Source organism: Hippopotamus amphibius, chromosome 14, assembly GCF_030028045.1.
Source record: "Hippopotamus amphibius kiboko isolate mHipAmp2 chromosome 14, mHipAmp2.hap2, whole genome shotgun sequence".
NCBI lineage: Eukaryota > Metazoa > Chordata > Mammalia > Artiodactyla > Hippopotamidae > Hippopotamus > Hippopotamus amphibius.
Genome location: NC_080199.1, coordinates 11,714,062 through 11,731,132, shown reverse-complemented (window position 1 = coordinate 11,731,132; position 17,071 = coordinate 11,714,062). Strand labels below are relative to the sequence as shown.

The 17,071-nt window shown below is 42.4% G+C and overlaps 1 protein-coding gene across 20 annotated transcripts in view; it reads right to left on the bottom strand.

Moving 5' to 3' along the window:
* DOCK9 (dedicator of cytokinesis 9) overlaps positions 1 to 17,071 on the bottom strand; it is a 279,214-nt gene that overhangs the window by 125,062 nt on the left and 137,081 nt on the right. For all 20 annotated transcript variants that reach the window (XR_009049021.1, XM_057707550.1, XM_057707546.1 and 17 more), the window contains 3 exons: positions 6,913 to 7,002; positions 2,824 to 2,906; positions 1,035 to 1,104 (listed from right to left, as the gene is read on the bottom strand). Coding sequence is in view for 19 of the 20 variants with exons in the window: in XM_057707550.1 (XP_057563533.1) it covers positions 1,035 to 1,104; positions 2,824 to 2,906; positions 6,913 to 7,002 (243 nt within the window). In the remaining variant the exon portion in view is untranslated. The remainder of the gene's footprint in view (positions 1 to 1,034; positions 1,105 to 2,823; positions 2,907 to 6,912; positions 7,003 to 17,071) is intronic.

Genomic DNA, 17,071 nt, shown 5'->3' with positions numbered 1-17,071 from the left:
ACCTCCCTCCACACCCTGACCCGGGCCCCTTCCTCACTAAGATTGCTCCCTTGTGACTCTTTGCCCCGTAAGGCTGTGCCCGAGTCCCACTTCAGCAGGACGCTTAGGGAGGGAGGACCACACAGCGTCCGGTCACCCAGCTCACCCCCGAGGACCAGCTCTTTACAATCTTTATCTCCGTCACCAAGCAGACAACTGCAGAAAGACCCACCTTCTGCTTTGCCTGAGACCACCTCCATTTTAGCCCTGGTGCTTTTATTGTTGCTGTGATTATTAGGATTCTACAGCTTGGTGTGCGCCCTCACATGCGTTATTTCAATCTGTCCTCCTCTTACTGTTGATCAGCACCAAGTTTTTAATACCTTGTTTTTCATTCTGAATGACCACTTACTCTTCCCAGAACATTTTTAAGTGGTTTCTAAACTAATTTGCTACCATGGACGTTGTTAACACTCACAATGTGGCATCTAACACTGAGCAGGGAAGAATAAGTAATGCAGAGGCAGGCGTCCCTAACTTTTTATTAGGTTTTCCTTGCTCAGTGGACAGAGTCACCATGATGCCCAGCTCTCTTTATACACTTCTCTGCCCATAATCGTTCCTCCAATAGTAGGGGGAGTGGGCCTGTCAAACTCAGAGCTTCTGGGTACTATCTACTTCACTCCAAGCACTCACTGAAGAAACAGCCATTTAAAATCTACTGGCTGCCAGTTTGTTTCAAATATCCTGTTGAAAAACAACCTAAATTTGGGATCTCAGTGATCTTGATCTTTTAACAATGCAGCCAAATCTTGTCCAGGCCTTTGAAAATGATCTCAGAACAAATAAACAAGGACCAGAGGAACAGGAGATGCTAAGCAGCTAAGTTGAAACAGAGACCTTATTTCAATCAATCAAACAATACATTTTTAAAAATTCCTCCCGTTTCCAGAAACATTCCAATTCCTGTTTTGGCTAAATATTGGTAATTTTCCAATGGATCTTCTAAATCTGTGAACTAAATCAATTCTTAAATGCATAAGCGAGCATCCTACCTCATCTTTGTCGACCTCCTCATCAACTTCATAGACATGAACTGGAAGTTTATCCAACTTGGCCACTTTGCTTTAAAAAGAAGAAAGAAACTTGTTTTAAAATTACCTAATCTTTGAATAGAGGCTGCATTTCTTCCCCCAAAAGAGGAAGCAGCATTTAACAAATCCAAAGCTGGCCCACTCAGTTAAAGGATAAAAACAACTGATGAAGTTGCTTTTCAAAGTGGGTGATCCAAGAGTTAGAGAGCGCCCAAAAGCTATTGTAGGCAAGATGGCATAGCTTGTTGGGAGTTAGGTATATTAAAAATGGGAAAGTGTATTAATAAATAAAGACATGGTAGAATAACTTTTAATATGAAGTTTAAGTGAGGTCACTGCATTTGAAGTGATTGGAAACCACAGTCTTAAATGATGATGGTATTAACAACATAAACAGGACAATAATGACATCAGCCAGCGTCATAAAACAGTTCATATGTGCTAGGCACTGTACTGCACTTCACAAGCATCATCTCCTTTAGTCCTTTAGATGGCGGGGACTGGTGCTAAGACCACTTAATAGATGAGGACACTGAGGCTAACAGAGGGCAGAGTAAGCAGGTGACGCAGGCCGATGGCAGAATCTATGTTCTTAATTACTTTACAAACTTCCTCTCCTTCTCATCACACAACTGAAACTCTTACTAATGCCAAGAGGTAAAATACTGCCACCAGCAGTAAAAGTATATCATATAGTAAATACACTGTATCCCCAGTCTATTCTCTTTCAGGCATGAGAACAGCATGAACAAGCCTTACCAATCAAAGTGAAGGCAGCTTTACCAATCAAATGGGAAGAGTTAAGTCCTCAAATGAGTACTGGGTAAACAGACAAGTAAGGCACATATCCATCTGGAGAAGACAATGCTGGAAGGGAGTGTTCTCAGTCAAGGTTTAAAAACAGCCAATCGGGAAGTTGGCTGAACACTCTTAAGGAGTGGCTAAACCACACAAACAGAAGAAACAAACAGCTAGGTCCACTGAGAACAGCATAAACAGTTCAAACTCACAAGTGCAACAAACACTAAAAAAAAAACACATTAATAGGGTCGGAAGTAAAATTTTCATTGGCAATGGTTACTTTGAAACACAACCCATCCTTATTTGCTTTCAATTTTCATAATAAACTACAATTTGCCAACTGTATCATTTCAGGACGTACCATTTTATAACAGATATCCTCTCAAGGCAAGGCCTATCTATACCTGGCTTACTTTAACTGCTACTAATCAGTCTAAACACACTTGCTTTCGGTATATCTTAGAAGGAGTTAATACCTTAAAGGAGGTACAGAAATTTGGGGAAATGTTTGTTCTTTGATGTACTTGTTTTTAAAACATAAAATTTGTTCAATATAAAATGCTTTCCATGTCTCTTTAAAATATTCTTTTTAAGATAAAACACACCTCAGCATATTTCAATACGCTTACATTTTGTTTTCTGTTTCTCACTGAAAAAAATCTCACAATGTTTATGTTTTATCAGTGGTACCCTAAGCAGAATCACTGAACATAATTAAACCATCCATGTGTTTATTACCACCAACCAGTCCCGGAGTACTAGGTTTGAGTCCTATTAGCAAATACCCAGTAAACAACAGCTAACCCATACACACACAAACCATCTAGAAATATTTTCTCTAATCACTCTGATTGCATGTGAAGTTACCACACCTCCCTAGGCATTTTAAGTACAAAGAACTTTCCCTGTGTGTATAACCCCATCTTGTGTGGTCTGATCATTTACTCACTTTGGAAGCTGTCGAAACTCTCCTGAGTAATCTTCATATTTATAGTTCACAAGATGCCAGTCAGAGTTATAGGTTTTGATGCACTATTTGGGGGGGAGCATAAAAGAATAAAAAGCATAAGAGAAAAAGAAAAAAGACATGGTGACTTTTGGAGAACATCTGGGAGAGTTTATGAATGCACACCCACACCAACATCAAAAAAACTCTTTCCCCTCAACCCTCTCATGGCTGAAATGCCACCATTAGAGGTTCCTATGAAGCTTAAGAACCACTGAAACGTTACACTTGGGAGAGGGGTCATTTAAGTCACCATCATTCATGATCCAAGAGCAGATGTTACAAGGAGACAAACTTCACCTCCTCTTGCTACATTTACATAACAATGTACTGTTTCTGACAACCACTTGCTTCCTAAGAAGACACGCCGCCTCTACAAGAACAAGAAAGTAAGTGGAAAGCATGAACCTAAAGGTACTTTCATGGTACTTACTAATTACAACTCACTCGTTAGTAAATATCACATACATTTGCCCTCGGCTTTTCATTTTATTTACAAGGGACAGGGGGAGGTAATTAGGAAGAAAGATTTAGATTCCGATTCACAGTGGCACCATGACCTCTTCACGAGTACGTGAGTACGTGCATGAGTGCATGTGCACAAACCTACAAAGTGTGGAGCAGTCCACTGTCCAGGATTCCTCAGCAGCACCAACCTACATGGACTGCATTAAACTACCTCGCTATCTGACAAACTCAGCTAACCAGCACAGTGTCTTTCATTCATCTCTCCAGGAGGATCCACTGAGTAGTGCGTAGAGATTTAAGATTATAAGGTCAGATCCACCAGATCTTCCAATATGAATGAGTCAAAAATCAACAGGTGAAGCATTGGATTTAGTTACCATCGACTAACTTGGTTTTCTGTACGAATAGCTCTTAACTACACATGTGGAGATGTCAGTGTGGCAAAAAAAAAATGAATGAACAAAGTAAAAACATTGGTAGTTAAATGTATTGGTCATCCCTAGTTGACTTGACGCCAGCTATAACATCGTGAACAAAGTCTCTATTCTGTTTACTTCACTTCACTGTTTATACTGTGAACCTTCTTATCTACTTCATACTTCGTGCCTGAAGGCTTTCTGAAGCAAACTCTCCTCCACCCCAAGGTCATGAAAATAACTACAGCTAGTGCTTCTCTTGTGCCAGGCTCCACACTAAGCACTATTATTGCAAGGCTGTGAGGCAAAGGTGGCGTAAGTTTTTTAGATTATCATTCTGAGGTGGAATGAAGAGCAGAGAAGGGTTAAGAACAAAATCAGATGTGGGAGATGAACAACTTTTCAATTTCTTCGCTATGTAGTTACAAATGTTTTTAAAAACCATGTTATTCTTATAAATGCTTTATTTTTTTTAATTTCAAAGCCTTTTCACATGTAGAACATCAGACATCCACGCTCAAAATCACATTCCAAAACCAGTGTGACTTCAGAGTTATCTGTAGATTTGGGTTTCCCATCCTATCCCTGGTCCATTCGCACAGCTAAGTCAGGTCACACTATGCACAAGAGTCTTGTGGACACGCTCCTGTTCTCTTTGTTCTGGTTCTTCACCAAGCCCTGCAACTAAACTCATACCACCAATGTCTCTTACAGGACATTAAACCTATTCTGAAGTATAAAAGGTACCTGCCCAATTAAAAATAAGTAAGTATACACTTGTACAGAATCAGTGCATTTATGAACAGAACACCTGAGTGCCCAGATTTTTAATATCTTAGGCAAAATGGGTAATTACAATGTTTAAATATTTTAAATTATAAGGAATCATAAAAAATAGTTAACCAGGTGAAGCAATTAGAGTCATTCATTTAATAAGTCATTGTTGGAATTCCCTGGTGGCGCAGTGGTTAGGAATCTGCCTGCCAGTGCAGGGGACATGGGTTCAAGCCCTGGTCCAGGAAGATTCCACACACCGCAGAGCAACAAAGCCTGTGCGCCACAACTGCTGAGCCTGTGCTCTAGAGCCAGTGAGTCACAACTATTGAGCCCACGGCCACAATTACTGAAGCCTGCACACCTAGAGCCCGTGCCTCGCAACAAGAGGCCACGGCACTGAGAAGCCCGCACACCGCAACTGAAGAGTAGCCCCCACTCGCTGCACCTAGAGAAAGCCTGCGCACAGCAACAAAGACCCAACGCAGCCAATAAATGAATAAAAAAAAAAAAAGCCATTGTTGACCGCCCACATGGCAGGCACAGGCTAAATTCCAAGGCAGGAGTGGAGAACAAGGCAGGCAATCTCCACCCCTCTGAAGGTGCAGAAAGTCTAGGGGACAAGGGGTTCAATCAGAAACAATACAGAGAACTGTGTCTCTAAAGATACAGGGATCTGATTGGCTGATTTCATAACTGACCTTTCAAACTTGTGAAATTCAATAATATTTTGAAGTTATACTGAAAGGTTTTTGAAGTGTGGTGTTTTTTTTTTGTTTTTTTTTTTTTAAGCCATTAGGTCATCCTCCCGTGGACGAGTGGACGGGGCGGAAGCGCTGGTGCACTCCACCCTTGTGGAAGGGGCCCAAGAGGGTGTAGCTATGCTGGCTCCCGCTGCACAGGGTGAAGTCACTATTGCCCAACCTGCAGCGGTGAGAGAACTCCATGGAGAGTTGTCCTTCAAACATCGTATTTTTTTAAGAAATGGGGAGAACTGAATTAGTAATTAACAATTTTACTATATGCCTTAAAACAAACATCAACAAATTTTTTCTGCAACAGGTCAGACAGGAAATACTTTTAGCTTTGAGGGACACCGTCTCCGCCGCAGGCATCTGAGTTTGAGCTGTCATGTGAAGCAGTCACAGACATACGTGAGCGAGCAAATGGGTGCGGCTGTGCCGCGATGTACCTTTCTTTTCAAAAACAGGCTGCAGGACAGTTCGCCTATGTCCTGCTTTAAAATAAACATCTGAAACTATGTAAACATATCTGGCTGCATTTGTCTTGCATTAATATTACGGATAGAGTGGCAAAGGAGATAAGACAAGAAGTTACCTTTCCAGAGTGATAAGAGGACACACTTCAGAAATTTTAACTATATATTCAAGTTTTCAAAAATCTCAATGGAAACTAAGTGTTTGTTGTTACTGTAATTGGCCTTCACTTAGAACACCATGGCTTCTTCGTAGTGGACAAATTTATTCTATTTTTAAAAATTTTTAAAGAACTTTTATTGAGATATAATTGACATACAATGAACTGCATATATTTAAAGTGTACAATTTGATATTTTTTTTCTTATTAGTAATGTATATATGGCAATCCCAATCTCCCAATTCATCCCACCCTTTCCCCCCGCCCACTTGGTGTTCATATATTGTAGTGGACAAATTTAATGCCAGCCATATTTAGCTCCTAAATGTCAACTAGAAGAATGGGGTTAAAATACACTATTTTTTAAATGAAGGAGCACTTCGAGAAACAAAATTAAAACACCTAACTCGTTCATCCTATTTAAAGGCACCTGGAGGAAGAAACAAACACCCCAAGAAGGAAAAGGCAAGTAATCTCAAAGCAATCATTTTTCTTTCCTTCTTAAGAAAAGAGTCGTTACCGGTATGTTCAAACAAAAGTAATAATAATCATATACTGATCAGGGATAGTTAGGTCCTGCTCATCATTACCTGGTACTTCATGAATATTGACCTACTCTTGATAATAAATTACAAGCATAAACATATAAATGTAGTCAAAGAACACATAAATGCATGTGATGAGTCTCCATCAAAAATAATATCAACGTCTGCCAGGTGTCCAACGAGCTCATTTACAAGTTACTCCTTATTCTAAGCCTAAGAGATGAGTTTTGTAGAATCCGTGTTTTGTCATCAAATTGATCCCTGCTGACATTTCTATCCAAGTTTCAGACTCTGCAAACCTCACATGATTCTATTTTAACTTTCATCATAAAAATATAATTACCTCTCTGACACTTTTTTGAAAAATATCACTGAAATTTTAAAAAGGGGAGGAGGCATTAGAGAAAAATGACTTAGGTAACACGTAAGTTAATGTAGAAGAAACACGTTACCTCTGTAACGAATAAGCTCTGAGCTTCCTGCTGTGCGTTGATGGGGACGGTGGAGCGTACATAGCGGCCCTGTCGTCTCAGGATGGCCGTCTGTGAAGGAAGCACCAGGACAAGACTTGGTTAAGTGAAGATAGGAAGGCGCTGGCCTCCCAGGGCGGTGGGGCCCTTCCCCTTCTCCACAGGTCGCCACCACGGACCCCAGACCCCAGCTGGCTCCTTAAACTTCACAAGGTGGGGGCAGTGGCTCCTGAGTCCATCTGGATCACAGGTCCAAGGACCCCTCCAGGCAGGGAAGATGCCCCTTTCAGAGCCCCAACATGCCCCACCCCCACACGCTTGATCTTTTACTTGCCTGAACTGCCTTTTATAGACTGTGGTAAAACAGACGTAACATTTACCACTTGAACCATTTTTAAGTGTACAGTTCAGGAGTATAAAGGACATTCACATCGTTGTACATCCATCTCTTATTCACTGCACATCCCAGTGGGACAGATAACAGGTCCTTAATATTTGCTGACTGAATCTATGACGGTACCTTCCCTCCTATAACTTAGATCTGCTCTTGATTCATGAGGCTTAAGTGCTTATTTTAAATAATAAAATGTCTCACGACTTTAGGCAGCAACACATCTACCCTAATTAACTCTGTAGTGTAGGGACTGTAGTGTCAATATGAGGTAACTAGTCCTTGGGCTTCAGAAAGGAATGTTCTAGATTTTTTCTCCCATGGACTGTAATCCTTGGATACTATTATCAGATCACAGTTATAAAAACAGCACACAAGAAACCACCTTGTTGACAGAACCTATCCCATTGGATACTGAGCCTAATCACGAAGCTAGGATCTCCCAGCATCTGTCCCAGCTGTTTCTCTTCTTCCTAAGGTTGGAGGAAACTTTGGGTCAAATCTGTGGTCCCTCCACCTCTAGCACAGGGGAAGAACTCCAGGGCATACATTTTTTAATAATCTTATTTCTTGCCCATACTGTCTCCCTGTTGTGTCTGTTTCACCTATATTTACTCTCTGCTTGCCCTGTCTCCATCTTTGAAAGTAATCTTAAATCCTACTTTTAGAATAAGGCTTCCTTATTTTAAAGGAAGGGAAGGAAGGATCTCTTTTCTCTACCAAAGTCCTTTCATTCATTCAGCCTCCTCCACAAGGGCTTTCAACACCCTGGCTCTTGGTTTCTTTGTGAGAGTCACAAATGGTGACCCTTATTACACACCTGGTTCCATGAAATGCCACAGAGATAAGTGACAGTGGGCACTGGAGGCATAATCTATTCAAAAAGCTTCAAAGTAACACATCGATTATAAGAGACTGTCAAAACTGTTAAGAATCAGGTATAATACCCATAAAGGGGAATTAAGAAATTATGTGTACTCCAAAGAAGGACACATTCTATATCCCCACTTACGGTGTCCTTATCTCAATTTATTTGGGTCTATCAAGATTTTTTGAAAACTAATTACCATACTTTAAAAATGTTCATGAAATGGCTCAGATCAAGAAATAGGGTATAGGGACAGATGACTGAATTTGGTGTACCCCCCAAAAAATAATTAAAAATAAATTAGAAAAAAAAAGTTAAAAAAAAAAATAGGATTGGGCTTCCCTGGTGGTGCATTGGTTAAGAATCCTCCTGCCAATGCAGGGGACACGGGTTCAAGCCCTGGTCTGGGAAGATCCCACATGCCACGGAGCAACTAAGCCTGTGAGCCACAACTACTGAGCCCACTTGCCACAACTACTGAAGCCCGTGCTCCACAACAAGAGAAGCCACTGCAATGAGAAACCCATGCACTGCAACAAAGAGTAGCCCCCGCTTGCCACAACTAGAGAAAGCCTGTATGCAGCAACGAAGACCCAACACAGCCAAAAGTAAAATAAATAAATAAATAATCTAAAAAAAAAAGAAGAAGAAAGAAAGAAATAGGACTACTAGGGTCATGTCCAGCTCATTTCCCATCACAACATCAGGAAGAAAGAAAATTTATTACAGAATTTTCCCAGTGGAATTACCAACTCAAGAAACTTTAATTATGTGACATTTTTCCAAACACCCCTTTAAGGTAAGAAAAATAATAGGAAATGATCGTTTTTATTATTGTGGGTCAAAATGCCATTATGCTCTCACTTTGAAAAGAAAGCAACTTTAATCATTAAAGAGAGACTTGACCTTTAACAGATAAGAGAGCACTGGGCATAATTAAACCAATCATCCATGTATTTATTACTACCCACCAATACCAGAAGGGTGTAAGAAAGAACACAGAAGCACAGGCTGGTATGAGAGGAAAGAGAAGGGGAGTCTAAATCTGACAGGGAGGAGAAGAGGACATCAAGAAAACCAAGGCAAAGATGCTTAAGCTAAACTGTACAGGATGAGTACAAGCTGTGCTTAGCACAAAAAAGGAAGAGAAATGTGAAGATAAGCTTTCCCTTGGAAAGTTAAAATAACAAAATCAAGTCATAATAGATGAGATTAGCTCCTTGCTTACACACAAAAAACAAACACATTAAGTCCTAGAATTATATCCTAAAACATATCCTTTGACAAAGGAAAAACTGCCTAGAACTCTAATTAAGCTTGAATTAAACACCTCTAAAACTGTACCAACCTGCAGCCTAGTCAATGGTATTAACTAGGGAAAGAACGGGCCAACAGAAAGAATAGGGCTTGTATGACCAGCGCAATTCTGTCAGTGTCTTCATCACCATTCACTAGGAAAGGCTGGGATCCACTGGGCTGGGACCCATGGGGGGACTCCTGGACTTGGCTCCAATGGAGTCACTGTTTGACACCACCAGTTGCCAAGGTCTTTCCACTTGTTCCCTTTGCTTTGAGTCTAGCCTCACCAACCCACTTGTTTATTATAATTCCCATTTCGCCTCTCCTAATCAAAGAACACAGCCAATGGATGTATTCTGATCTGCTTATTAATGCTAGTTCTCAAGGTACAGTATTAAATGATATTCTGGTTTGCTCTCTTGTGGGGTTGGCTGCTACTAGTCAGTTCCGCTGAGTCCAAACAACTCTGGTCATATCAGACCAAACCCAGTTCCCGGGCTTGGAAAGCTGAGACCTGAACCTAGACCTTGGTGACTTAGTAAACCACACCACACGCGTCCCTGCCTGAGAGCTCATCAATCTCTGACTCTATTATCAAAAACTCTCCTACAGGCTCACATCCTTCTTTCCCGTACCAGACTGTGGGTTCTTTGAGGGCAGGAGACATATCTTTCTATTTGTATCTCTGTGCTAAGTACTCAATAAATGTTTGAAGAATGAATGGATAAAATAGTGAGTGGGGATAGAAATAGGAGCCTGCCAATAATCATCCATCACTTGCAGTTTATTTCCCATTATTTCAAAAAGCTCTCTGGTCCACTTGGAAGTTGACAAGGGACGATGACAGCATTAAGTGAATGCTCTATTTTAATTGCTCCATACATTTTATGTATTAAAAGTCACATTCAGGTAATAGTCTACTGTATGGCAAATCGATTCACATTAAATTTCTGTAGTTTTATTTATCTGGCTTATAACAGAGTCCAAATCAATACCTGGAGATTTATACTCGATGAACACTAAAGCTCTTCTCAAACATGGGCTTAATTTTCTTTTTCATTGCTGTGGTATTCTTTCCTACTTTTCTATTAATTAAAATCATATTCCTGTTAAAAGATGGGTCTGTATCTACCTTATATAAATTAACACCAAGGTGGACATTCAAAGAACATCAGTCCCATTCCTTTGTTTGGAAACAAATCATTTCCATTCTACTAAAAAAAATCTGTACATTTGCAAGGGGTAGGGGGAAAAAACACGGCACACTGTGACGTGTGATAAGATCTGAAAATTAAATCTAAACATAGCCAGCATCTCAGACAACCTTTGGGATATAAATCTCACAGCACAAAATACAAGTTAAAAAATAAAAGCCGCCTTCTAGCTGCTATAATAGATTAAATTATTTTCAGTCAATATTGTAACTTAGGTTAAACACTGGCAGTGCTTGATGCACAGAAATCCTTAATTACCTTGGCCAAGTATGGGGATAAGCCTCACGGGGCCTTCCACAAAATTTTAGGACGAATGAAAAGGAAACTTAGGACTATGAAAAAGGGGGATAAAAATGCGAAGTCCTCTTTCAAAGGACTTATATAATGATGCATGAACACCTGAGAGCCTAGGCCAATTTTTATTGGACTTTTTTTTTAACTGATAAAATGCAGACGTGCCCCCAGATCCAAATACCAAGCCTACAATTTACAACTCTCTCCAAGTTTAGTTTGGAAGGACAAATTTCAAACAGAGCCTCTTTTATGTTAAAAACTTTTTTTTTCTCTCTCCGTTGAAATGATTCTCTCTAAAAACGTGGGTCACTTTAATGGCTATGCGCTATATCTGAAATGTGCGATGCTTAGCCCAGGGAGGCAAGGCCCCCCCCCGAAGGGAACATACCAGAGGTACCATGCTTCCTCACCTGGGCCAGACCCTGGGGCTTCCTGGCACTTTCTGCCCTTCTTCTTCACCACTCACTGCTCTTCCCTGACGGCCAGCTATGGCCCTGTTTCTTTAGCTTCAACTTGGAATCCCTCTTACTGACGAATTTCCTGCCCCAACCTGGCCAAGGCTCTGTCTTTCCTCAGTCAGTGCTGGCTAACACACGACCTTGACCCCACTGACGCTGGGATACCAAGAAGCTCATGTTTCAAACCACAAGCGATGTGAGGCACATAATTTAATTAACCTTCCTATGGAAGAATTTGAGAAGTGATCTTGGAAAGTGGTCTGAATCGAGAGCCAGGAAACCTGAGTTCTCATCTGAGCTCTGCCTCTAATTAGCTGTGTAATCTTGAAGGACAGTTTTAACTTTCCACATCCAGAGTTTTCTAGATCTCTAGGTTTCCTTTGTGGTTTAAAAACTCCATAGTTCCATGGAATTCTAAGTCTCTCTCTCACAAATGGTTTATTATCTGAGCGCTACGAATTGCTTTGGGAGAAAGTAAAAACAACAGACGTCCAGAAAAAAGATGAATACTGTATCTTTTCTGATTTATAGTCATATTACCCCACTTACTTTTTTAATGAAAAGAACTGTTTTCATGTGTTTTTATGAAAGGAATTGGATTTAAAAGAGGGAACATTCACTGTGTAGACTTTGTTAGTATTAACAAAGACGTTCTTCTGTGTCATTTTTCTAATCCTCTCCTCTCATGAGGCACCAGATTTTTTTAGTAATCACTTCACAATGGGCATTAAACTATAACAAAACAACCCTCTTAATTCCTGGTGGGACGTGTGCACATCTACTGGGTGTTTAAAATATCGTATTTTATAGGACTTTAATTAAGCCAGGGAAACAAAAGGCCCACCCTTCCCCTGGGACACAGGAACAATTAGCTGGAGACAATATCCCAGAGAGGTGGGTGGGCTGTAACCTGAGCCAGCTGTGCAGACCCACAGAGACGCTTCCCACCTCTCCAGCTCAAAGCAGCACAGGGCTGGGAGCGTCCACCCTCAGACAGAAAAACAAACATCACCCGCAGCCCAAGAGGGAGCAGGGGCTCAGAGACAGCTCCTCGGGTGTTCTAAGCAGAACAACTGCAGAGGAAGGCGAGGCCATAGTGCACCAGCTGAGACAGAGCTGGAAGAGGTGAAGAGGGTTCTCCTCAGTAACCGGTCAGTAGGTTCAGTTCAGAACAGAGAGAAAGAAGGGAATTCTTAGGCTCCTGCCGGCTAATCTCTAAGATGGGCCTTGGGGCCTGGGGATGCTTGGAGCCAGAGGAGAGGGCCCCAGGCCCACTCTGACGACATGCTGGACAGTCCAGCCCATCAGGCCTCGAGTCCTGTCAGCTCCAGCCCACCTTCAGGCTAAAACGTGGACTATCTCTGCTTAGCAGTCACCCCTTCCGTTTGTAATTCCAAATAAAGCACCTGTACGTGTATTTATTTTTATATTTGTTTTAATTTACTTAGTAGAGCTATCCCTTCAAATGCATTTGTCAGAGAAAGAGTGCTCTGATCTCTCAGGAGCAGGGCAATCTTGCAGTGAGGGAGGAGGGGCCCGGGCTCAGTGAAGGGAGGCAAGTGGATGTGGAAGAAATCAAAGCTCACGTGGTCTGGATAAGGCTGAGCTCCCAGGCGGGAGTCTCTCTGGTAAGCCCTGGGTTGAATTTTTATTGTGCTCAGCTGGGCCAAGCAGATTTTCAGCTATTCCCTGCTAGATAGATGGCTCCCGACACCTCCTTCCTTCCGTCCCTAGAGCCCTTTGAATCTGCTGGAAATGCCCCCTTGGATGCATCTGTCTGTACATTAAACGCTTTGCATCCAGTGCAGTATTAAACCTCACTCTAGACCAGGCTGGGAACCTTGCTGCGACTCACTGAGCACAGCAATAATGGAACCCTTCTAAATATCTGGCAGATGCATTTGTTTCAGAGCTGATGACTCGCTTTTGAGAGGATCTGGTTTCCAGCTTAGTCGTGAAGATCGGACAAGTCCATTTCCAGAGAAGTGGTTTCCTGAGCATTCTCAGTGTTTAATTCACTAATGATCAAAAAAACAAAGCATGGGACAAGACAAGGATCCGGAGAAAGATTTCCATTTAGGTTTCTGGAGGGATTTAATAAAAAAAAAACCAAATCCCAAGAAACTAGTTAAAACACGGCAAGGATGGAGCCTGATGTGGGCAGAGAAATGGACGTCCCTCTGCCTCTCTCTGGCAGCTCCTCTTCTCTAGCACCTGCACGATCCCCAAACTTCCATCTTTAACTGTCTCTGTTCCCTCAACAGTGTCACCCTGCGACGCCAAGCACTTCCCTTGCGGTACATCTCCAGGACAACGCACCGAAGCAGGGTGCTCTTGTGTGAACCTCAGTGTGGCGCCCTCCCTGATGGGCATGCCTGTCTTGCCTTGCCCATCCCTCTGCACAGCTGCCAGTCATCATTCTGAAGCTTTCATCAATAGTGTCATGCCTCGGCTTCAGTTCTTTCAGTGACCCCCTCTCACTGCCACCAGAATAAAGTTCAGACTCCTCAGCATGACCTAAGACCTTTGGTGACCAGCAATACTGACTGTTCCAGACTCTTCTCCTGCCCTTCTCTGACCCTCCAGCACACAAGCTACTTCTGACTCCCTAACGCACCAGCCCCTCTGCCAGGCTGCGGGGCTGCTCACTCCCACCTCCCGCAGCACACGGCATGCGCAGAATTCTGCTGAAATTACTCAAAAGCCCTGCTGTATCTCCTCCCAGACTCAGGACCTCAGACTGCGCGAGTCATCTTCGCTTCTCCAACACCTTTACATAACACCTGGCATGACATTAAATGTCTGAGTGAGTGGCCAGTCGGGATTTTTAAATGGAGGCTGTTTTATTTAGTTGAAAGATCACTTGAGGTTCCAAATGAGATGGTGCAACTGGTGAGACATCAAGTAGCTGTCACTGCATCATGTCCTGTTTCCTAAAGTGTTGTATATGTACATTTATAAATGTCAGTAGACCTTTTTTTCCTGTTAAATTTATCTATTTATTTATCTATTTATTTATTTATTTATTGGCTGTATTGGGTCTTCATTGCTGCACACGGACTTTCTCTAGTTGCGGCAAGCAGGGGCTACTCTTCCTTGTGGTGCGCAGGCTCCTCATTGCAGTGGCTTTCTTGTTGCGGAGCACTGGCTTTAGGCACATGGGCTTCAGTAGTTGTGGCACACAGGCTCAACAGTTGTGGCTCACGGGCTCTAAAGTGTAGGCTCAATAGTTGTGGAGCACGGGCTTAGTTGCTCCAGGGCGTGTGGGATCTTCCCGGAGCAGGGCTTAAACCTGTGTCTCCTGCATTGCCAGGCGGATTCTCAACCACTGCACCACCTAGGAAGTCCCAGTAGACCTTTGAGAGTCATAAAAATTTCATTCCGCTACCTTGCAAACCCCTCAAATTATATATTACATAACAGCTTATTCAAATGCAGTAAATTATAACTAAGTTAAAGGTTCAGAACGCTTCATAAGCAGACTCATCCATGAAGTTCAGTTTTTACGGTGGCGGGGGGGGGGGGGGGGGGGGGGGGCGGTCCAGAAAACCAGGTGTGGCCTTGCAGCCATTCAGGGAACAAGGGGCAGGTCCAGCATCCCCATGAGTAAGGGGCTCAGCCTGTTCCACATATGAGTTTGCAACTAAAAATTGCCACCCTCAAAATAAAGTGCTGTGACCTGGAGGAGAGGAAGAGTGCTCTGCTAAGCTTCCTGGTCACTCAGCGCCCTCCCTGCCCACCCGCAGGACATCAGCCAGGGGGTACAAAGAGCTTCCTTGAACGGTGGGATCTCTCTGGATTCTCACACATCTAATGAGAATCCAAATATTAGGGCAAATGTTCCCTCTGAATTACAGGTTAAAAAGGTGAATTTTAGGAAGTTTACTGCTTAACAAAATACCCAGATGAGTAAACAGACAGGCCTGGGGCTAAAATCTAGAGCCAGATGACTACATCTCGGGGCTTGCCACTACCCTAGTGCCTAGAACACTCCCACTCGATTCGGTAACAGAGCCTTGAGGAAGGGGTAGGCAAGTGTAGCTTCTTCCGTTTTCCAGTTGTCTGTGTATGGTTCTCTAGTCTTCTTCAGAACGCAATTTTAGTTGTTACAAAGACCGTACCTTTGTGCGAACACCTAGCACAGTGAATAGTGAATACGCTTCACGTGAATACATGTCCATTATTTATGTACTTTCAATATCGCGGTGAAGGTTCCTTCCAGGACTTGCCTTAGGAAGGCACGCTCCTTCATGCACACGTAAGGTTTCACTCGTGCACCGAGCATAATTTCACACAGATCCCCGTGCGCCTTTACCAGCACTGCCGCCACGATGGTCTTGTCAGAGCAGCACGTCAACGCCTGGAGGCAGGCTAGGTCCTATCTTACACGTAGGGGAGCAGAGGCTATGCTTCGTGGGTAAAATGCTAAGCAGATGGGGAAGTCCTGAATGGAGGACGTCTGACATCAGGGGACTTCATGGAGCTCCCTTAATTTGTCCTTGCTGGGTCTCAGGCACACACGCAAAGGTGCTGCTGACGCAAAGTGACTCGGACCCACACAGCACACTTGGCAGGACCCAGGCTCTGCAGGCAACCGGGTAGGAAAAGGTAGAGGTGTGGACACAGCAGGACCCGTTCAGGTTGTAGGAACCATAGAGTGTGTGCCTAATAATGTGTTAAACAGCACCTGATAATTCTGATGCCAAAATCTAGGTTTTCTTTTTCTTGGAGGACTTCTGGGTTTTGTTTTTGCACACAAATCCGTCTCCCTCTCTTCTGCTCCCCAGATCCACTACCCTGAGCTGTGCTCTTATGGCCTCAAAGGCAGCTGGTGCCGAGATCCCAAATCCATTCATTTATTCAAGATATATTAAGTGCTTACCAAGAATAAAGCAAATGCAAAGGTGGTGCAGGAACTCTGCAAATGCAAAGGTGAATTTTAAAAAACTATGACTTTAATAAAAACCCAACAACTATGGTTTGCCATTCTCATAGAGTTTTATTTGGGGAGAAAATAATAGAGTCTTACAGTTACAAATAATTATAACAAAAAATGATTTTCAGTGAAAGCTAGATATATAGTATAAATAAATCTCCACCCGCTTGCACTGTCTTAAGATATCATCTTGGCTCAAATCTTCCTCTATCAATGCCTGTTAGTCATGTTTAATAACCTAAGACATATACATTAATCACATAGATAAAAATGTCCTTCTACCCCTCACTGGTTACACGTATGGTCTGTGCTTACCCAATTCCACCATTGTAGAACCATCACCGTTCTCTCTGACCTATTTACAATGTGAGCTAAATATTATTTTTAAGAAGCAAAGAAGATTTGAGAAAGAAAGAGAGAGAGAGAGAAAGAGTGAGAGAGAAGGGAGGGATTGAGGGAGGAACATAATGTGACCTATGAGGAAAACATGCACATGGAGATAAACCACTAGATTCATCCAATATCTTTTATTCTACCTGAGAAGAGAAGCAAATCTTAGATTCACTTATGCAGGTAATATTTTATGTGTGCGTGTTCTATTTCATTTGGTTATTTATGTAGGTGATCTCAACTCCCTGCTCGATCATAAGTTTTCCTAAGCCCTGCGTGATGTTTCTAACA